The sequence below is a fragment of the Typha latifolia genome, chromosome 5 (genome assembly GCF_019914945.1).
Source record: "Typha latifolia isolate L0001 chromosome 5, TyphaL0001v2, whole genome shotgun sequence".
In the NCBI taxonomy this organism is placed as follows: domain Eukaryota; kingdom Viridiplantae; phylum Streptophyta; class Magnoliopsida; order Poales; family Typhaceae; genus Typha; species Typha latifolia.
In genome coordinates, this window is record NC_133090.1 from 10,593,398 (window position 1) to 10,616,775 (window position 23,378).

General features: G+C 37.1%; 2 protein-coding genes across 2 annotated transcripts; one reads left to right on the plus strand and one right to left on the minus strand.

Annotated features, from left to right (window-relative positions):
* The first annotated feature begins 632 nt into the window (after positions 1–632).
* Positions 633–4,694, plus strand: LOC140789857 (uncharacterized). The gene is made up of 6 exons (XM_073139731.1): positions 633–1,225; positions 1,633–1,684; positions 2,404–2,496; positions 3,664–3,728; positions 3,831–4,004; positions 4,080–4,694. Exons 1-6 carry the CDS (start codon positions 677–679, stop codon positions 4,146–4,148), a joined length of 1,002 nt encoding a protein of 333 aa, XP_072995832.1. The 5' UTR covers positions 633–676; the 3' UTR covers positions 4,149–4,694.
* Positions 4,695–10,585: 5,891 nt separating this feature from the next.
* LOC140789945 (putative multidrug resistance protein) lies at positions 10,586–16,135 on the minus strand. The gene is made up of 6 exons (XM_073139868.1): positions 15,695–16,135; positions 15,522–15,576; positions 14,661–15,297; positions 14,037–14,577; positions 12,368–13,249; positions 10,586–12,238 (listed from the first exon to the last, which is right to left on the minus strand). The coding sequence occupies exons 1-6, from the start codon at positions 15,941–15,943 to the stop codon at positions 10,862–10,864; spliced, it is 3,741 nt and encodes a 1,246-aa protein (XP_072995969.1). The 5' UTR covers positions 15,944–16,135; the 3' UTR covers positions 10,586–10,861.
* Positions 16,136–23,378: the final 7,243 nt, after the last annotated feature.

Here is a 23,378-nt window from a genome sequence, read left to right on the forward strand (position 1 = left end):
GGACATCAAGCAAGGTCAGGTTAGGCCCATTGTCCAACTTGAGAGCTAGTGGTGATGGGACCCATCCCTTTATTTGGGCTATGAGCCATCCTAATTTGCTGATTTTAGTGTTTTTTTTTAATTTCCTTATTGATTTTGTTTAGCATGACTTTGTTTAAATCCAGAGAATCATCATACAAACATTGTGGTATAAACCATGCATTCAATGATAAGGCTCTTATCAATCCTACAATCTCTCTATTTGCATTTAGACACGAATAGAATTGTCAATTATAGAGTAGCTTGACTTTGGGTTGAGCTCAGTTTTGTTCAAGATCAACTCTTCGATACAACTCAAATTTATTTATAATATTAATTTATACTATGCATAATTTATGATCATTAGTCCAATATTAACTTGAACCAAATCTTATTAAATTTAAACTTTAATCAAGCATAATTTGATTTAATCTTAAATTAAATTTTGATCCCACAGGCTTGAGTAAAGCTTGCATTAGGCTTGAATTGTGCTTCTTTATTATGGTTTGAGCTCGAATTAGGCTTGAATTCCTACCGGGCCGGATCAGGGTTTAAAAAAAATCCAAACCCACATCCGACCCGCATCTCCGCTTCATAGACCCCTCTCCCTCTCCCTCTCCCTCTCCGTCCCACCGACCGTCGAATCCCAACGACGCCAATGGAAGAAGCGAAGGCCGCTGCCTACTACGACGAGTTAACCCGCAAGGGGGAGAGAGCCGCTCGCTTCAAGCAAGGCCTCGGCTTCTCCTCCTCCTCCTCTTCCAAAACCTCTTCTTCCTCCTCTCCTCTCTTCTCCAGCTTCATCCGCGCCTCCAGCCCCGGAAAGACCTCCGAGCTCGAGAAGCAAGCGCAGCTCGCATCCATACAGAACAAGCTCCGAAGCAAACCCCACAAAGATGGTTCCGATCGAGACCACCGTCACCGTTCGGAGGAGAGATCGAGCCATCGGCACCGGTCTCGCGAGAGGGAAAGGCGGCGAAGGTCTCGGAGCGATTCGGATGAGGAGGATAGAGAGAGAAGAAGAGGAAAAGGGGGTGGTGAGCGCCGCGAAAGGGACAGGGAGAGGGAGAGGGAGAGGAACTCGTACAATAGGAGTAGCAGAAGAAGTAACAGGAGTCCGTCGCCTTCGAGGAGGGCGAGTTCGAGCTCGAAGAGCAAGAGTAGTAGGGTTGACTATTCAAGTCTCATCGAGGGTTATGATCGAATGGTTAGTTATTTCTCGCATTTCTCTTTAATTTTTGTCTTTCTTTTTTCCTTGATCAAACACCTAATGATGCTTGGTTCATATCTTCATATGTTGAGATCTATGGTAAATTCGGAATTCTAAATTTCATTTGAATATATATAGTCATTTATAAAGGTCAATTTTTTTTTTTTCACAGTTCAGTTGTAATAAGTGGGTTCTATATCCATTAAATTATACGTGGATTAGAGTGTTTTGATGGTTTGTATCTGTCATATATTACCTTATCATCATCAAACTAGTAAAATGGTGAAAGAGGTCATGGGTTGAGATTATTTGGTGTGAATCTGGACCTGGAGGATGTGTGTGAAGCTTATTTTCTTTGAACTGTAACAGTGATAATGTGATACTCACCAATTTATTGATAACAGACTCCTGCTGAAAGAGTTAAAGCAAAGATGAAGCTTCAGCTTTCAGAAACTGGTACATTATATTTCGCTCTTGTATTCTTATTTCTTCAATTATTCTCATTTATAGCTGACCTGCAATTTTTATGTTCTTCTGTACTGTTACATCGGCTATCTTCAATGCACTATCTATTCCATCAGCTGGAGAGCCTGATGGAAAATTCTCTTTAGGGAAGAAGAAATTTACATGATTGTGATATTTTTAGGTCTTGGAATTATGATTTGTTGAATTGATTAACATAGCAAGTTCAATTATAATTCTTTTTTATGTTATACTTTCACCAAGAAAAGAAAAAATAAGAATAATATATTATTTTCTTGTAAGTGTCAATTTGTATACCTAAAATATGAGTTAACTGCAATCTAGTTGATCTAGAATTGGCACTGTTCTTCATTCAGCAGCCAAAAGGCTTCTGTCCATTACTCTTCAAGCTAAAAGTTTATTGATCCTTTATCAGATTGATCTAATTACTGATTTGGTGCAGTTATTTTTTTTATCTTCTGAAGGGAACATCTGAATTTGAATATGCTAGATACAAGCAGTAACATTACTGATGTGGGACCTGAATGATTGCAGTATGGATAAGTATTATCCATCATAATAGCTTCAATTCGATGTAGTTTCTAGTCTATATTATCTAGTTTTATTTTCTGTGGAAATCCCATTGCACGTTAATTACATTCTAAAGTGATAATCTTCCTAAAAAAATTAACTTTGTGTTTACATCTCCACAGCTGCAAAAGATACATCTAGAGGCATGTCAGCAGGATGGGAACGATTTGATTTCAACAAGGATGCACCACTTGATGATGATGATGAGATTGAGGGTTAGTTTTAATTTCCTCCACTTTTTTTGGACATTCTCGCTGTCTTTGTTAGATGATATCTTTTCTTAGATTTCAGTTACAAAGTAATAATTATTTTGTCGTGATTTCACTTCCTTTATTGATTCTCAATGGAATGCCATGAGTGTCAGTCACTGCTGTTTGACTTATTGGACACCACAATCTTTTATTTTGATGTGACTCTAAGTCCTACTAATATTATCCTTTTAGGGGCATCCATTAATGGCTGATGATGGGTGTTGATACTTATATTGGAATTTATGGTGTAATATCAACTGATGGAAGTTTTTAATTTAAAGATCATTGTGATTTTCTTTTTAACTCATTGACCTATTAGGATGTTAGAAAAAGATATTTGAAAAGCATACAAGCAAAGCAACACAAAAAGGCTGTGATTTTCTTTCTCATGCTATTATAGGTGCTAATGTGATGTAACATCTGATGATTGGAAGTTATGATCATATATAAAATTGATGTGGGACTAATTTGTGAAAGAAAAATAAGATTCGTTCTATATCCTAAAACAGTTATAGTTATTGGAAGAATGGTTGAGAGATAAATAAGGTAAATTAGGAAAAGATGTATATATGTATAAACAAAGCCCTATTTCATCCAATGTTACTGTCAAAGTTCTTAAATTTCCTGACCTTATTTATGTATACCTCAAAAACCATAGAATAGTATTCTCTGATCTGCAAAAGATTTAGAACCACTTACCGTGACCAAATTGTTGCAATTTCATCTTGGTGAGCGCTCAAGAGTATTGTTCAAGTAAAATTTCCAGCTCTCACATGTATAGCTGAAAAGATTTGAAATGTGAATGCATCTTGAAGCCAGAATGCGGTGTCTATAAAGAGAAAGGGGCGATATGCTACTATAGTTTCCAAACTGTAAAAGGTGTGCATGTGCCAGTATGAAGGTTTAATTCGCCTTAAAGTGACATCTATTTTGATTCAACCACTAACGAAGGGCATGTGCCTTCTCTGAAAGAGACATTTTTTAGCGCAAGTATAACATTAATTCATTTGAATCTGATGTCCTCGAGAACTGACCCTATATATTCTCTTCCTGAAAATATTATATCCATGTTATGTTATGTTATGATGTTTGGCATTTTTGCAATTAGCATTCTGTTGCTTTTCTCTGCAGCTGCTGATGATGATGCCTCAGTTGTCAAAGATATTGGGAAAAGCTTCCGACTTTCTGCAGTTGAGGTATGACCATTAGTTGTGGAAAATATTGTTGTGTGAAATGCTAGATTCTTGCTTTCAATCTGCTTTGCGGTTCTCTATTTTCTATTCTTTATCTTTTTATAGGCAAAGCATGAGGAAGAACTTAGGGCTGCCCATGACGAGGCTATGTTTGGTGTTTCGAGATCTTCAGTTCCTGAGATGGGATCTACAGATGATACCCTCACAGAAGATCATGAGGATAACAATAAAAGAGCTGGTGAAGATGTGCATGTCGTCAGTGCTCTCGTTAGTGATAAAGTAAATTGTTCGCGATCTTTTTCTATTAGAAAACCAAGGCAAATTAAAATATCTCACAATGCATCTCTGCTCTAGGTCCTTGCCATGCAACAAGGTTCCTGGCGAGATCGAGCTCGCAAATTTCGAAATGACGGAGGTAACTGAAGTATACTGTCTGTTAATGAAGACAAGCAGATAACTGCAGTATACTGTTTGTTAATGAAGACAAGTGCTCTTCCCCTGGACGAAAATAGTGAAATCCATTCTGATCTCATATCCATATCTGAAGGAGAGAAGACAATGGTACAGAATACCATGGATTCATTGGGGATGCGGCATGTGTCTCACCAAATTTCAAGATAAGGGTCCCCTAGGAGAGAGTGGATGTGATGAGGGTGGGAGATGATAGAAGATTACAGCTCATTATATCCGTAAGAGGTGGTGGTGCGGAGTGTTTAAATTATTTAAACAGTTAAACATTTATTCAGTATGATAAATCTTAGATGTGAATCAGAAGTGAAAAAGAACTTTCAGGTTCCAGACTGTTGTTTCCTTCCTGGTCGTTCCATCAGCATTGTTGTCTTGTAGAATTCTTTTATTTGAGAGAGTTGTTGTTTCAATTATTTTGGTGTAATTATGTTGAGTTGTTGCCTTCGTGACATACCAAGTGTAAATGTCTATCATTAAGTAATTTTTTTCCTATTCATGATATCTATGGAGTAATATCATCCTATATATTGCGGGTGATTACTGGACAATTAGCTATTTAATATCATGCCCAAAAATAAAATAACAACAGAGACAAAATTGTTCTCATTTTCAAATTTAAATAACCAAACATCACAAAACGATCAAGAAAAACTATCATAACACTTCCCGGATTATTTGCAGAAATTTTTTTTAGATTTTAGTAATTATAAGATTTAGCTCTTGAAACTAAATGTCTATCTTGTTTATAATAAAATGTGTATAATTTACACAAAACATGCGTACAATTACTTATAAAAACCTGTTTTTACTATTTAAAAGTAAATTTTTTTGCAAACTCCCTCATCTTTAACGCTTCAGATCGGCCAACTATCTTCCATTTTACTCTATGCATTAAGTTGTAATCATTTGATTGGAATGAATGATAGCTCTTGTCTAGAGGCTCTCTCTTTCTCTCTCAAATATATATATCTGTTGGCGGTAACAATCTGATTCCAAAGAGTCACAAAAAATTCGATCAAATTAAATTAAATAAACTTACAGATTACAAAATAAAATTCTGAATAGCCGAGTCTAGTGTTGGACACTATCTCTTTAAGACCAATTTGCCTTCCACTGATTGCTTCTGGAACAGCGGACGTCGGTCTCCCAGGATACAACGACTGCCTTGCACTGGAAAGGAAGCAGCTTTCTAATGCCTTGATTAAACCTAAACAGTGCTGTACTCTCTCTCAAATACAGACTCAAAATTAAAGACTCGACTCTAGAAGGAATGAACCAAGTTTCCCTCTCTGATGTTATGTCTTATTAATGTGTGGGCCCCACTTGAAACTTAGCTCAAATTCATGAAATTACCAACAATCCCCCACATGAATGAATTGGCTAAAACTGCATATAAAATGCAGACTTGATCGAGAGTACAACGAAAAGTTACTGCATCAGGATAGGTAGCTTTTGGCTTTGAACCTTCCATAGTGAAGTATTATCGGGTTATTCGCTAACCAGGGAATATGATGTCTTGAATTGTTCAGCTTTTATATAAACCAAGACAATAATACTCACACAGCTCTTTTCAACACAGTCGATTCTAAATGTTGTGTCCATTTCGGCCCTGGACGCGCTTGGTAATTCTTTGAGTGCTCTAGAGATTTAGTCTAGTCATCTCATAGAAGCGGTCCACTTCACACTCACATAGGTGACCTCTTATTAAGAGTATCCTGCCATACTCCAAGAGCCATTAAAAGCATTGCTTACCCTAACACTTAGTACAAGTTTATCACTATGTCATCATAGGAAAGGTGTAGGAAATTTAATTCCTTAGTGATTTCAGAGAACGCCCCCACAACTCGATTGTCCCTTTGAACCTAGATCTTGGGATCTCCAGTCAACTAGGTTGGGTTGCCGTTGTGTCATTACTCTAGGTGGTAGGCTTCAAACCCATTCCCCTCGATAAACAATATACTTGATCTTTTGTTAAACCCTTAGTTAATGGATCCGCGATGTTATCCTTTGATTTTACATAATCAATGGATATTATACCATTTGAGATCAATTGTCGCACTGTATTATGCCTACGACGTATATGTCGTGACTTACCGTTATACATTTGACTCTGTGCCCTTTCTATAGCCGATTGACTATCGCAATGTATGCAAATTGCGGACACATGTTTTGGCCACATAGGAATATCTTCTAAAAAATTTCGAAGCCATTCTGCTTCTTCTCCAGCTTTATCTAATACTATGAATTCAGATTCCATAGTAGATCTAGCTATACATGTTTGTTTAGAAGATTTCCATGAAATAGATGCACCTCTAAGTGTAAAGATATATCCGCTCGTGGATTTGGTATCTTTTGTATCAGAAATCCAATTTGCATCACTGTACCCTTCAAGTACTGCTGGATATCTTGAATAGTGTAATCCATAGTTAGTAGTGTATCTCAAATATCTGAGTACCCTAACTATCGCCTTCCAGTGATCACTGCCTGGATTACTTGTATATCTACTCAGTTTACTCACAGAGTACGCGATATCCGGACGAGTGCAATTCATGACGTACATCAAACTGCCTATTATCTGAGAATATTCTAACTGAGATATACATACACCTGTATTCTTTGTGAGATGAAGATTCACATCTACAGGTGTTTTAGCTATATTGCTATTATCTTTATCAAATTTATCGAGTAATTTCTCAATATAATGTGATTGAGATATAACATACCCTTCAGTTGCCTTAGTGATCTTTATACTAAGAATCACATCTGCAACTCCCATATCTTTCATATCGAACTTGTTAGCCAACATGTTCTTGGTAGCTTTAATTACATTAATATTGCTACCAGTTATTATCATGTCATCCACATATAAACATATAATGACATAATTATCCGAAGTGCATTTCATATAAACGCATTTATCACATTCATTAATATGAAATTCATTTGACATCATAACTAAGTCAAATTTTTCATGTCATTGTTTAGGTGCTTATTTAAGCCCATAAAGAGACTTAACTAATTTGCACACTTTTCTCTCTTGTCCTGGAGCCACAAACCCTTTGGGTTGTTCCATATAGATTTCTTCATTTAATTCACCATTCAAGAATGTAGTTTTCACATCCATCTGATATATTTCCAGATTATATAATGCCGCAAGAGCAATTATTAATCGGATAGACGTTATTCTTGTTACAGGTGAATATGTATCAAAATAATCTATTCCCTCTGTCTGCCTATATCCTTTGACTACAAGTCTCGCCTTGTATTTGTCAATTGAATCACCTGCTTTCATCTTTCTTTTGAATATCCATTTGTAACCCAAAGGTTTACACCCTGGTGGAAGATCCACCAATTCCCACGTATGATTTTGCAAAATGGATTCGATTTCACTATCAATGGCTTCTTTCCATAAAGGAGCTTTAGGAGTAGACATTGCTTCCTTATAACTCTGAGGTTCTTTTTCTAACAAATATGTTAGAAAATCTGGACCAAAAGACGTAGAAGTCCTTGCCCTCTTACTTCGTCTAGGTTCATTACCATTTCCTTCTTGCATGGACTCTTGGTCCTGCTTATTTTCATAAGTTCTTTTGAGAGAACTTATTTCAGATGTAAATTTATATGAAAATATATTCTTAAAGAATGATGCATTCCTAGACTCAATAATTGTATTCTCATGTATCTCAGAATTATCTGATTTGTGAACCAGGAATCGATATGCACTACTATTATGAGCATAACCAATGAATATACAATCAACAGTTTTAAGTCCAATTTTTGTTCTTTTAGGAGCTAGAATTGCAACCTTTGTTAGGCACCCCGACACTCTTAAGAATTTATAGCTAGGTTCTCGACCTTTCCATAACTCATAAGGTGTTTTATCCAATTTCTTATGGGGTAACCGGTTGAGAATGTAATTTGCAGAAAGCAAAGTTTCCCCCCATAAATTCTGGGGTAAATCAGAACTTATTAACATAACATTCATCATCTCTTTTAGAGTTCTATTCTTACGTTCAGCAAATACCATTTTGCTGTGGAGCATGAGGAGCCATAATTCCATTTTCTGCACATATTTGTGCAAATAGTGACTCATATTCACCACCTCTATCACTTCTTAGCATTTTAATCTTTCTGCTAAGTTGATTCTCAACCTCTATTTTGAAATGTATAAACATTTCTAATGCCTCATCTTTGCTTCTTAGCAAATACACAGTATCTTGTATAATCGTCAATAAAAGTAATAAAATACTTTTTTCCACCTCTAGTTTGAACAAATTTCAAATCACATACATCGGTATGTATAAGTTCTAGAGGTTCTGTACTTCGTTCGATAGAATGAAACAAAGTCTTAGCCAATTTGGCTTCAACACATATTTCACATTTTTTATTTAAATCAATTTGAAAATTAGGCAACATGTTAAGATTAATTAATCTACGTATTGTACCATAATTAACATATCCTAATATACTATGCCAAGTTTCACAAGACTCAAGCAAGTAAGAAAAAGATTCCTCTTTATTTATTTTTGGAGTTACAATCATTACATTCATCTTAAAGAGGCCATTTGACAAGTAGCCCCTTCTAATATACATGCCATTTTTGATAAGTACAAACTTATCAAACTCAAACACCAACTTAAAACCTTTCTTACTCAATAATGATCCTGAAACCAGATTCTTTCGAATGTCGGGCACATGCATTATATCATTAAGAGTAAGTTCTTTCCCTGAAGTCAATTTTAACACAACCTTTCCTATTCCCTCCACTTTGGAAGTTGCTGAATTGCCCATGTAAAGTTTCTCATCTGTTGTAGTTTGATAAGACGAAAACATCCACATATTGGCACAAATGTGTCGAGTAGCTCAAGTGTCTACCCACCATTCTTTATGATTACCACCAATCAGGTTTACTTCCAAGACAATAGCGGAGAGGTGCATATCATCGACATCAAAACGAAGATGTTCTACTTCAGTTACATTGGCTTGTGGCTTCTTCTTTTCAGAGTTCTCCTTTTTTGAGTTCTCCTTCTTTTTTCTCAAGCGGCAGTCCTGAGCACGATGCCCTTGTTTGTCACAGACGTAACATTTGCCCTTGAACTTCTTTGTATTGCCATTTTTAGAGCCTTCGCCAGTATGCTTCCTTTTCTTGTCCTTCGTGGACTCCACAACATTTGCCTTTGACACGTACTGGCTTCTAATTTTCTTTTCAGCAGTACGGTTGTCTTCTTCAATCCTTAATCTGACAATAAATTCTTCAAGTGTCATTTCCTTGCGCTTGTGTTTTAGGTAATTTTTGAAATCCCTCCAAGATGGTGGCAATTTTTCTATAATAGCCGCCACTTGGAATGATTCATTAATCACCATCCCTTCAGCATGAATCTCATGAATTATTACTTGAAGATTTTGCACCTGGTTAATCACTAGTTTAGTGTCAACCATCTTGTACTCAAGAAATTTACCGACTACAAATTTTTTTGCACCGACATCTTCTGTCTTGTACTTCTTGTCTAAAGACTCCCATAATTCCTTAGACGTTTTTACTGAACTATACACGTTATACAACGAGTTGTCCAGTCCATTGAGGATATAGTTTCGGCAAAGAAAGTCGGCATGCTTCCATGCATCCACTACAGCAACTACTTGCCTATCAGTTTCCTCCTTTCAGAGTTCAGGCACATCTTCATGTAAGAATTTAGCCAAATTTAAGATTGTCAAATAAAATAGCATTTTCTGTTGCCATCTCTTAAATTCTGCACCATAGAACTTCTCAGGCTTTTCTCCATGAACTGTAGGTACTAGAGGAGCAGTGATAGGGGAAATAGTACTCTTTACTATTTCAGCCATCTAAAAAAATGAAAGAAAAATAAAATTCGATCGAAGAAAAGAATACCGATTGGAATTAGAGTAACAACCAAGATAACTGGTCTTAAGATTGTTGGCGTTAACAATTTGATTCCAAAGAGTCACAAAATATTCGATCAAATTAAATTAAATAAACTTACAGATTATAAAATAAAATTCTGAATAGCCGAGTCTAGTGTTGGACACTATGCTGACTGACAGCCTATTTATAGAAGTAAACAGGCTTGACGAAAAGATGCAAAATGTCACCGAATGGATGCACCATTTCGGGTCTGAAACTAATTAATAGTTATATTGTAAAGGGATGCATCATTTCAGGTTGGGTTCAACCAACTAACTGATTAACTGTTTATCGAAGGGACACACCACTTCTTGACCCGTGCGTGCGAACTGAACCGAGCCGGGCGGCGCGCATGTGTGAGTTAAGTTGCATAGTAACATTTACCCACAAAATAGGTACCCCTTTTGAGGCCCAAAGCCCATAAGAAGTTTGTTACTTATATATCATACAAACATTTCTCAAATATCTAATATGGTATTAAACTTACTTTTCTTTATTTCCCATTACCATGATACCCACTTTAGAGCCAATTTTTATTCACTTCTCCTTATGGATTTGACTAAGTGAATATATGACAATAAAGTACACTTTGAGCTAAAATAATTTCACCATTAAACCATTTAATAATATGTGCGCCCCACTTAAAACTTAGCTCAAATTCATAAAATTACCAACAATATATATATATATATATATATATATTAGATATTGATATATATTATACGACTTATATATGATTTCTCGGGTATCAGTGTTGGTTCCCCGTATTGCCTTGCTGAAGCGTAACCAACCCGAAGTAAGCTCCTTTCGCCCCCTTCGCCATGAGCGATGCATGAGTCCCCTTCTCCACCACCACCCCCTTCTCCAACACCGCGATGAGATCGCAACCTTGCACCGTACTCAGCCTATGCGCCACCACTATGCTCGTCCTCCCCACCATCACCCTCTCCAGCGCCTCCTGCACCACCTTCTCCGACTGGCTGTCGAGCGCGCTCGTCGCCTCATCCAGAAGAAGGATCGCCGGATTCTTCAGTATCGCCCTCGCGATCGCGATCCGCTGCTTCTGCCCGCCGGACAGCTGCACTCCTCTCTCCCCGCACCACGTGTCGTACCCGTCCTTGAGGTTGCTGATGAAGTCGTGCGCGTTCGCCGCCCTGGCCGCGTCCTCCACCTCCGCCTCTGTCGCCGCCTCCGTCCCGTAGACGATGTTCTCCCGGACTGTCCCGCCAAACAGCGTCGGCTCCTGGCTGACCATTCCGATGTGCCTCCTTAGAGACCGGAGGTGGTACGACCTCACGTCCTTGCCGTCGATCATGACGGCGCCTTTCACCGGGTCGTAGAACCGCTCGATGAGCCCCACGATGGTCGACTTCCCGGACCCGCTCTGCCCGACCAACGCAGTCGACTTGCTCGCCTCGATCCTCAAACTAAACCCTCTAAAAACGTAAACCTCTGGCCTCGCCGGGTAGGCAAAGTCGATGCTTTTAATCTCCACGTCGCCTCTTAACCGCTCCGGCTTGTATCCCTCGTCGTCCTCCGGCTCGATGCGGGTGACCCGGTCGAGCACGTCGAACACTGAGGCGACCGCGTCGGCGCCCTTCGCGAGGTCCGACGTCATGCTGCCGGCGTCGGCGATGACCCTGCCGGTGCTGACGAGGATCATGAAGGTCTGGAAGAGCTCCTTAGAGGTGATGTAGCCGTGGGAGATGAGCCGGCCGCCGTACCAGAAGTCTAGAGCCCAGGACAGGGTCATGAGGCTCATGGAGGTGGCGAGGCCGAGGCCGGCGTACCAGCTCTGCTTGATGGACTCGGCACGGGGACCCTCCTGGGCGGAGTGGAAGAAGCAGAGGATGCGGGACTGGGAGGAGAAGGCGGTGACCGTGCGGAGGTTGCCGACGGCCTCGGCGGCGAGCTTGCTGCTCTCCGACTGGGCCTTGATTGCTTTCTTCGATATGTTCTTTAGCAGGACGCGGCGGGCGTAGAAGGACCCAATGATCAGCGGCTGGACGGCGATCATCACCAGCGCCAATCTCCAAGCGATGACCAGCCCCATCGTGAAGGCAATGATGACGGCCGAGACTGTCTGGATGATCAGGGCCATCCGATCGCCCACAAGAGATCTCACCTGTACGTAGGACAATATATATATATATGTATTTCAACCTCAACTAGATAATATATTATATTTATATATAGAGAGAGAGAGAGAAAGAATGAGAGAGAGAGAGAGTATGTTTGTTGTAATATTACTAACCACATTGGCATCCTTGGCTAGGCGAGAACAAATGGCGCCCGAGGAGTTCTCATCCTGGTCGAACCACCCGACCTCGAAGGTCAAAATCTTGGACAGCATCCTCTCCCTCACCCTCTTGGTCAAGTACTCCCCCATGACTCCAAAATTGTAGTGCTGTAGCACGTTAATCAGGAACATCAGCACCGCGAGTCCAACGAAAACGAGCGCGTAAATCCTCGTCTTCCTCTTGATCTCCTCGTGATCCGGCAAGAAGTACACCGAGATCATACTCCCCATCGCAAACGCGTACGCCGGCTGTACCCCCCCGAACACCACCGCGCCCAGACTACCCAATGCCGCCTGCCTCCACTCTGGCGCGTTAAGCATTAGTAGCCTGCGGAAAGACGGCACCGGCTTAGAAGAAGCCTGCGCCGACTCCTTGCCGTCTGCCGGGTCTTCCGATCTTGCTGAGCTGGAACGGCTGGCCAATGAGAATCTCCTGCTTATGCTGTGGCTGCTGCTGTGCAGCTGTGACGAAGACGTTGGCGTGTTCTCTTTCAACCCCGAGTACTCCTTGGTTTGCTGTAGGCGGACTAGGGAGGAGTAGAGGCCGTTATCGTCGGCGATGAGCTCGTCGTGGGAGCCGAGATCCTTGACGTCCCCGGCTTGCACGACGGCGATCAAGTCCGCGTTGCGGATGGTGGAGAGGCGGTGGGCGATGACGATGGTGGTCCGGCCGACGGAGGCCTGGTCGAGGGCCTCCTGGACGACGTGCTCGGACTCGGTGTCAAGCGCGCTCGTCGCCTCGTCGAGGAGGAGGATCTTGGGCGACTTAATTATTGCTCTCGCTATTGCTATCCTTTGCTTTTGTCCTCCGGACATCTGAACCCCTCGTTCTCCGACCTTTAAGAGTTTAATACGACAAATAAAAATAAACATTAGAAAAAAAAGAAGTAAAATGTGATTAGAGATGGTAAAGACCTTTACGATTAAAGCCGGACTACAAGAAAGTAGTACTTTAAACTAGACATGTTAACCAATTACTGTTGATGTTGAAAGCTTGTCCAAGAAGACCACTCGTACACGGATCTCTTACCAGAACTGATCTAAAAAGGCATCTTTGTAAGCAATCTAATACCTATTAATGAAAGAGATTGGTTCTATATTTCTAATTAATGCATTAAATTAATTGAAAAGCAATTCTATAATCACATTAATTAATTGACGCACATATGCCCTACTACATGAAGGGCGCCTTTAATTAAAATATTCTATGATTTCATGATGTTATCCTGTAGATTACAATATAGAAGAATATAGTTCTAACGAATCATCCTGCTTTTAATCTAAAAAAACTACCAACTTGATTAAAAGGCAGGCAATTTTTAATTTGGTTGACATTCTAGAACATTTATCTGGCAATGGGAATACGACACAGTGACTCACCTGCCATGCCAGTTTATTTCTTAACTAATACACAAACATAATCAGCTGCGTCAAAGCTCTCTTGATAGGGACATAAATAAAGGTAGATTAATGCAACTTATAACTGAAACATGAAATGATAATAGACGTATCCTAATTGCACAATACTAAGCAATCTGAAAGTTCTATAGTTGAAATTCCCTTGCAATTACGAAGATATGCTAAGACTTCAATAGATCGATAACAAGTAATTAAAAGTACTAACCTGGGTGTCATATCCTTGAGGCAACTGAGAGATGAAGTTGTGAGCATTGGCAGCCTTGGCAGCTGCCACCACCTCATCCATGGATGCATCCTCCTTGCCAAACAATATGTTCTCCTTAATGGAAGTCGCAAAGAGAGCTGGCTCCTGGCTCACCAGACCCATCTGTGACCTCAACCACTTGAGCCTAAGCCTCTTGATATCCACTCCATCTAGTAGTATCTCCCCTCCTAGTGGATCATAGAACCTCTCTAAAAGTGCGATCACCGTCGACTTACCGGACCCGCTTCCACCGACGAGCGCCACCGTCCTCCCGGCCGGCACTTTAAGGTTGAAGTTTACGAGTATCGGATTCTCTAGCCGCGAAGGGTATGCGAATTCGACCCTCTTGAACTCCACATCTCCTGATACATTCTGCAGCACCTCGCCTTCCATGCTCTCTGAATCAATCTTGGGTACTCTCTTGATGACCTGCTGGATCCGCTCGCCGGCCGAGCTCGCCTCCGAGAAGTACTTCACATTCGCAAGCCCCGACCCCAGCGCTCTAGAACGAAAAGAAAGAAAGATTCTTTCAGACATGATATACATTGTTGGTCTATTGTGCGTTAGGTAAGAAGTTAAGCTTACAAGCCACCGATGATAATTCCGGCGGAGACGGCGAAGATGGTGCCACCCTTAGCGCCATGGTATATGACCAGACGGCTGCCGTACCAGACATTGAATGCCCAAATGGCAAAACTGATGCCATTGCTACCAATGGCCACGCCCTTCGCCAGTCCTTGCTTAATTCCGAGCATGACGGAGTCGTCGAGCGCGGCGGAGAACTTGGCCATCGTCGAGGACTCCGCGACGAAGGAGTAGACGGTGCGCACGGACGAGACGGCCTGCTCGGCAACGATGCCGGCCTTGTTATACTCGTCGCGAATCTGGCGCGAGAGACCCATGAGGATTTTCCCATACATGAATCCCGGAATCATGAGGAGGAGGATGGTTGGTAAGGCCACCAAGGTTAGCCTCCACATTAGGAAGAATCCAGTTGCATAGCTGCCGAAGAAGGTGGCGGCGTTCATGATGAAGTTTGGGACCTTCTCGCTAATGGTGTCTTGGATGACGAGACTGTCGTTGGAGACGCTGGTGATGACTTCGGAGGTGGAGCCGACGCTGAGGTCGAAGTACTCGACGTCTTGCCGCAGCACCGCCTTGAGGTACCGGGCGCGCATCGTCGACGCCTGCCGCTCGGCCGTTCTCGACCAGCAGTAGCCCTCTGCGGCAATTCATCGAACACCATCATTACCATAAGAGTAAAGAAATTAAGCCCCATTTTATTTACAAAAATGCAAAATTTGTATATGATGGCCTCCCACTCTTTGCTATGACACCCTGTATGTTTAATATTTAAACGAAGAGCTTGAATTGTAAATATCAAATATTCAAAGTGCAAGTGGAGAAAAGCGCAAATTTAACTATAAAAAGTAAATGCTCGTTTACCGAAGAAAGCCACCACCCAGGACCCGCATGCCAAGAACACAAGATTCCTCGCATTCTGAGGCATATCAATAATTCAGACGAACCAAAAAAGTCAATCGGTATTGATCAAGAATTAGAAAGTGGATCGAGTAGACCAAGGTAAAGGTAAAGGTAAAGGTAAACGATCCTCTTACCTCATCGATCTTGTGGGGGAATTCCGCGACGGCGTTCGGCCCATTCCCGAGATTGTTCATGATCTTGCTCGTTATGAAAAGCATGACGGGCGTCGACAAGCCATCGCCGACGGCGCCGAGGAAGCCGATCGCCATCAGCAGCTTGTCCACCGCGTCGGCGTGGTTAAAGATGGTGAAGAATGATCTAACTCCCCCGCCGCCGGAGGCTGCGGCGGCGTTCTCTCTCTTCTCGTTCTTGCTTGCATCCATCTCTTCAATCGGATCGCTCCTCCTCTTCTCTTCTCTCCTCTTCTTCTGAGAAGAGGAGCAGCTGAGAGTTTGGGCGACGAGCGCAAGGACTTCTTAATTGTGACCTTCAAACGTAGGTAGGTGGTGGCCGCCTTGAGATTTCTTGATTCAAAACGGGTCCTAATTCTCCTGTGATTAATTTGGATAGAAGTTTTAGAACGCCACTGATGGGTATATTTATATATACATCAATACATATATTCGATTCTTGGCGAAGAGAAACAAACGAATCGTAAGGTTGAATGAGAGGTTTGACTTCCAATCCTAACAATATATGTCGTCATTCATGACGATTATGTGCTCTACTTTAGTGGTACTTCCTTCCTTATTATTATCCTTTATCATATCATAGTAGTCCTTAAACTTTTTCTTATTCTTATCTTTTATGTGTAAATAGACACTAACTATTAGTTTCTCTCTAAATACTTTTTAAGTCACAGGTGAGGTCAGGGGTGTGATAAAATTATAATACCCATTTTCTTATCAAAACATGCATAGAATTTTAATTCTCACTGTTTAAGACCTATATATTTTCTTTGACATTTTGATTTGCTCAAATATTAAGAAAATAATATTAATTGACTATTTTAGTATTAATTTTTCATCCCTCTACCAAATAAATAATAGATTATACTATGGATTGAAGTATCAGCCGATCCCAAATTATATCGCCGAAACGAATAGGTTAATATAACCGATTTGGCTAATCCCCGATCCGAATCATCCAAAACGAAAGCCCAATCTCCAGACTAATACTTAGTGAGTTTTGGATCATACATGCTCATCTCACCATTGCAACAGTGGTGGAATCTCACCTCTTTGTGAGGAGTAGTCGCAGTGTCGAGCATTTGAGAGTGCATGAGATAATTGTCATCATCTAAAAAACCCAAAGATTACTATCATTTAAAGGAATAAAAAATATTAAGAGTCACATCAAAATCAAAACATTATTTTTGAATTCTACGCTAGCCAATTAATCTAGTTGACTAGTCAAATGGACTAACTTAATATTCTAACCAATGTCTACTAATAGAAGTATTATATAGAGTTAATTACTTCAAGAAGCTAAAATTAAACACCTTAAATCGAGATCACTTGTGGCCTCCCTAGCAACATTGCATGTGGTTCTTATCGAAAGACGTTATTTCTTTACTTATTTATTTATATTGTAGTGTAGGAAGTCCTCATATGATATTTTTCTTAATTTTTATTTCACTCATTTCTTGACAGCACATAAATATTAGAATTTTTTTTTATCAAAGACGTATGAGGTTTTATTATCATTCACACCTTACTATATGAATATTTATCATCCTACATACTAATATATTTTTATTTTTAATCCTCCTAATTTAAAAGTACCTTGGTGTTTGTTTTGTTAAAAATCAACTATCATTTAGATGAGTAAAATTAGAGGAAAATGAGAATAGAGATAGATTTTTAAAGTCAATTGAGATATTAGGTATTTTACCATTTTATTTTTAAGTAATATAATTTATTTTGTTATTTGTTGTTTACTAAAATAAATTTAACTTAGTGTTTATGAGATATTAAAAATAAAATAAAGAAGTAAAATAGTAAATATTTACATGATAGGACGTGAATGACAATATGATATGTTTAATAAATTATATTAATTATTAATTATATAATCTACAAATTTAGTATAGAGTATTCATTCAGTATGTCAGTCAAAATAATTAAGCCGACTTAAACTCCACTCGATCAAGCTCAACCTATATTTGAAATGAGTCAAATGGGATCAATTAGATGTGCATTTGTGCATCTAAATCTTAGATAATGCTCATATTTATACGTATATCTTTCACCACCTATGGTTTTCGCATTGATATCATTCAAGTTTTTTATAACAACTATAAGTTAAAATCTGAGTAATTTAATAATTAAACAAATAAATATAGATATTCTTAATTGAAAACAATATATGCAAATATGAATAAATATGCTTATGTCTGTTTACATGTATATTAATTAAATTTTAACCTGTATCCAAACAAAAGTAGAAGTTTTTAGGGATATCCATATACCACACAACTGTAACATGGATGGAAAGGTACGCTTCAGTGACACAAGTTTTTAGGGTCAATTCGAGGTAGAAATTATGTAGAAAAATTAAATTTGATACAGATGGCTTGGATTGACATTTTGGCATGACGATTCAACTCAATAGTGTTTGGCGGTGCAACGACTTTTAAGATCTTATTTACCGTAACCTCTTCTGAACTGATTCTAGAACTCTTAGTCTGGTTCAATAACTAAATATTTTTTTTCTCGTATCTAACCAAGTTTATAATTCTAAAAATCAAGACTAAAAAATAAAACTAACTAATTATATTCGAGGCTCAAACCAAATAAGACCTAAGTATAGTGGGTTTGTCTGAGGCTTAGTTAACGGGAGGTTGACCTAGTTATCTACCCTATTATCTAGAATGCTTTAAGACCTAAGTATTTTTTATTATTAAAGATGATTGTCCTTTTGTCTCACTTATGTGTAATTTACACTATTAAAATAATAACAAAAAAGAAGAAGAAAAGAAAGAAAAGATATCTATACTAAAACCAAGTATTTTTAACAGATGTACACTCAAATACCAACTTTGAACTGTATTATATATGCGTGCAAAGAGTATACTTTTTTTTTAAAAAAAAGACCTATTTTCTCAGTAGACAAACTTGGTTTGCCAACCTTTTCTTTTGGAAAGGCACATCAATTACTGGTTGGATTGTCTTAAAGGGAAAACATAATAACAGACATTCTTAACTTATAAATGGTGATATCCAACCCAACTACTCCGTCAATGGTGGCATTTGACAGGGACCAAGTAGAATGTTATTATTATAATCAAATATCATGCGTTCAGTTGGAGAAAAAATAACATCAAAATAGATGGTCGTTTACAAAGAGGAGTGTGAAATGGCATATGACATGATTTATATATATATATATATATATATATATTCCAATCAACACTATGTTATAATTAAAGAAATAATTTAACGAGACACTGGAAAAAGATTAGGTGAAGCAAATCTTTAGCTTTTTCTATGCATATTACTTTATTGAAAAGTAGTTGAAGAAATAACTCCTGGGATGAGTAGTGGACTTGCTGATCCCCTTGAAGCAAAAGAGTTAGTGGGGAAAAGAGTATTGGCTTGCCACATTCAAACACTGTGCAGAGATTGGTGTGCAAGTAAGTAGTCCATGAAAATAGATGGTTTGTCTACGTAACTCGGGAACTTGCTTCTATGGAATAATGAAAGAAATATTGGAGTTCGTCAAGTGTTTGATGAAATGCCAACGTCCAGTTTGAGTGGGAACCTGCCATGCCGGTAAAGTACGCGGAAGGAAGGGACAAGACTAAGTGGGGGAGTGAAAGAGTAAGAGATGATAGAGAAAAAAAATACAAATAAATATAAATTTAGTTTTTTTTCCTCAAATTATAGTAATTACTCTGTAAATGTCTTATATTTATGCTTCACAAATTTAATAATAATATTTTTACATGACACATACTTAATTTTTTTAAAATATTTTATTATGTCATATCAAAGTATTAATGATAGTTTTATTTTAACTCATATATTTTTAATTTCTATCCAGAAAAAAGTTATTCCTCGTAACTTATAAAAAGTTATTCCTTGTAACTTATAACGTGGTTGTGAGCTTTTTAAGATGGCATGAGGTTATAAGCTCGCAGTTATTTATTTATTTTTTAATAAAGTTTATAATTCTATAAAGTTATAAAAAAATTAAAAAGATAATGTAACCTGACATTTGGGCTCGTAATAAAAATAAATAAATTTGTGAGACACCAATGACTTATAAACCCACAACCCTAAAAGAAAATTAATTTTTCTTACCTTATACTCTTAAAATGGGGTTAAAGGTTTATAAGCGTGTAATCCCACAAAGACCTTTTTATTACAAAACTTTTTAATATATTTTAACTAGTTAGTTTTATTTAGTAATAATATTTTTGTCTAGTGCTATTAATAGTAACTTGAGCAACTCTAGTGCTCTTTTTTAATGTTAAATATTCTTCGGCACTTAATGCTTTTGTCACTATCTCTTAAGTTAACCTTTCATACCGAGAAAGACATCTTGCATTAAAAATTATAAATGAACTAGACCATTCAGTATTTTACTTCTAATCTATTTCTCTTCTTTAAATAAATTTGAAATCAAAGGTCAAATTAATATAATAATAAAATTTATTAATTAGAATTTAGAATTGACAACTTAATAAGTACAATGATACATTACCTATTTAAATGAGCTTCAATTTCTTTCACAGTTTGAAGAGATATATGTTAAATTAAAAATCTTAATCGAGTAAGGAGCACATATGTCAAACCATTAGAAAGTAATCAAGATGAAAAGACATATGCTTTACTACATATGTCAAACCATTAAATATACCTAGGCTAATATCATCATTGTTAACTTCTCTTGCTAATCTTGTGAAGTCTCCAAAATTTTCGGTGGCATCCTTATGTACTTGCATCTCTACATTTGTAGTTTGTACTTAAATTGACTAATATAGGTAGAAGTTCTTAACACAAGTAAAATGATAGGAATCAGGTCTAATTAGATTAAATCATGATGGCATTGAGGTTCGATGGATCGAGTTTATTTATCTTTTAATTGATCGATATTTATCTCTTATGTAAGCCCTTAAGACAAATCTAATTAAGTCATATAAGTCATTAAAGCAAGTTCAATTAATTCATGTAAGCATTTGAGATTAGTTCAATTAAGTCATATAAGCCTCTAAGACAAGTCCTATAAGCCTTTAAGGCTAAGTTCAAGTAGGACTCATTGCATCCGACCTTTATATATAGAGAAGTTGGGATTTAAGCATCAAAGTATCTGAGCATTAAGAATTAATTGAGTTTAATTATTTTCTTATTCTCGCATTTACCCTTTTTATCATAGCCGTTAAATCATTTTTATTTTTCTAGTAGTAGATCTAAGTTAGAAACTCAAAATTTACCTCCAACCCATAGGCACCATGACCTCCAGCAGCCACCCTACCCTACAGACGTCCACCAACACACTTGGCCGTCTACCACCCTCCGACAACCGCCGCAATGTGGGATATTTACCATTTTACTTATTTCGATCTTGCTCCATTATTTTAATTATATCCTTTCATCCAGATATTCGATAGATATAAAACTAGAGCTATTAGAACCCTATCTTGTGTGATTACAACCACCTAAATTTTCATAGTTTTCTTAAGTCTGAATCGATCCAGATCTAGTCTGTAACATAAAATCACAATCAATTATCTTTAAATCACTCTTTATTTCATCATAATCTCTATAAAATAGTATGGGTTAAGTAATACACAATATATGGAGATGCGTATCAAGTTTTTCATCTGTGTTTTGATCAATTACGTCGAGAAAAGGTTTGAAAAAAGTTTTATTATTACTAAACATTAGGGCTGTCAAAAAGCCCATGGGCTCGTGAGGCTCATGGGCTTACCTAGTTTAGAGCTCAACTCAAGCCGAGCTGATTTTTTAGGCTTGAAATCATACTGAGCTAGCATTGGCTAGCTTGAGCTTGACTTGATTAAGCTCGATACTATATATATATAGTAATTCAAGTTAGATGCATTATAATATATCCATATGAGTAATTAGAATATTTTATGTTAATTATTTCTTGTTTGTATTATTGCATGTGCTAATTTTATATTTTAGGATTTATATTTTTTTTATTTATTTAGCTTTTAGAACTTGTTTTATTATTTATATCAGAGTCAACTCAATAAGCCATTAAGCCTATCGAGCTATCGTGCCAAGCTTGAGTCTCATCGAGTTGGAGATAAGGCGAGACGAACTGAACAAATTCAGCTCTCGAGCAGAGTCGAGCTGGTCATTTACACCTCTATAAAAAAATATTTTTAATTTTTCTTCTTTAACTTCCTTCAATTGACTATATATAAATTCTATTAGTGGCTTTCTTTTATCATCAACAATTTAAAATAACTTCATCAAGGAAGTAAAAATTATAACTTATACTTGCCTCAAAAATTAATAATTGAGAATAGTAAAATAAGATCTTTTTTTAAGTAATTTTTGACCATTTCTATGTTAAATATTCATCACAACTTTTACATTTTTTTTTTCTTCTCCAAAAGATTCTACAATATAATAAAAAAAGAAAAATCTTTGAAAATGCTCTAAAATTCTTTTCCCTTATAAATTTTATGAAAATACCCTTAGCTGCCACATAAAGTGGTATCATGGGATAAATAAACTAAACTACCATACAATAAATATTGCATAGACATTCTCTATGTCTATTATCATTATATATATATATATACATATATGCAACAAACTACATGCTAACATCTAAGCTTGTACAATATTTCTCTTAGAAAAACAACTAAGGAAAATAACCTGCACAAATACCTAACCATATATCTAAAACAACATATTGCATGACTTGATCCAATCATAACATTAATGAAAAAATATAAATAAATATTCAAAGACATAAAGTACCATAATTGACAATCCAATAATAGAAGGACAGAAACAAAAGTTCCTAGTCATACTAGTTATAATAGGAAGTAATAAGCACCTAAGTTTATTACAACTACATGTATATATGAAAATAAACAAATGCCATATCTCAATCCTGTAAGAAATTATATATTAAAATTGTTGTGCAAATTGTATGTCATGACATTGACTTTTCTACTTCATAATTTTCATCTTTCAAAAGATATATCTCCAACTTATAATTTTTTTTTCATTTGTTTTGTTTCCTTTTTTTTTTTTTTGAAGAGGCCATCTATCAATTTTTTATTTTTCTTCTTATTTATCTCTCTGATCCATCTTGATTTTGTATCTTATTATCATATAGTCTGTTGCTACAATATATTTTCATGTTATGCTATTGATGTTCGTTAAGTTGCAAGGTTTGTTCAAATTATCTAATGTTTTTTTTTTATGTATCTAAGTTTATAATCATCTAGGTGAAATAAATAAATTAATTTTCAGGTAGGAGCTTTCGCTAGAGATAAATGTCTAAGTCTTCGTATCCCTTGGAATTACTTAATTTATATTATAATTTTAATCTATTGTTTGGTTTATTCGTGACTCTGTATAAGATAATTAAACAAATTTATATTATTATTCTCAATAAAGAAAATTAGTAACATCAATTACTATTTAAAAATATTATTAATTTTCTCAAACTTAAATTATATCATTAATTATTATTAAATTAAATTGTATTAATAATAAAAATTAAGCACATTCAATTCAAAATAACTAGAAAAACTAAAAGTAATACAGATAATAGAATGAGTTATATAAAATTATTTAATAATAAGAAATAAAAATGTAAATTTAT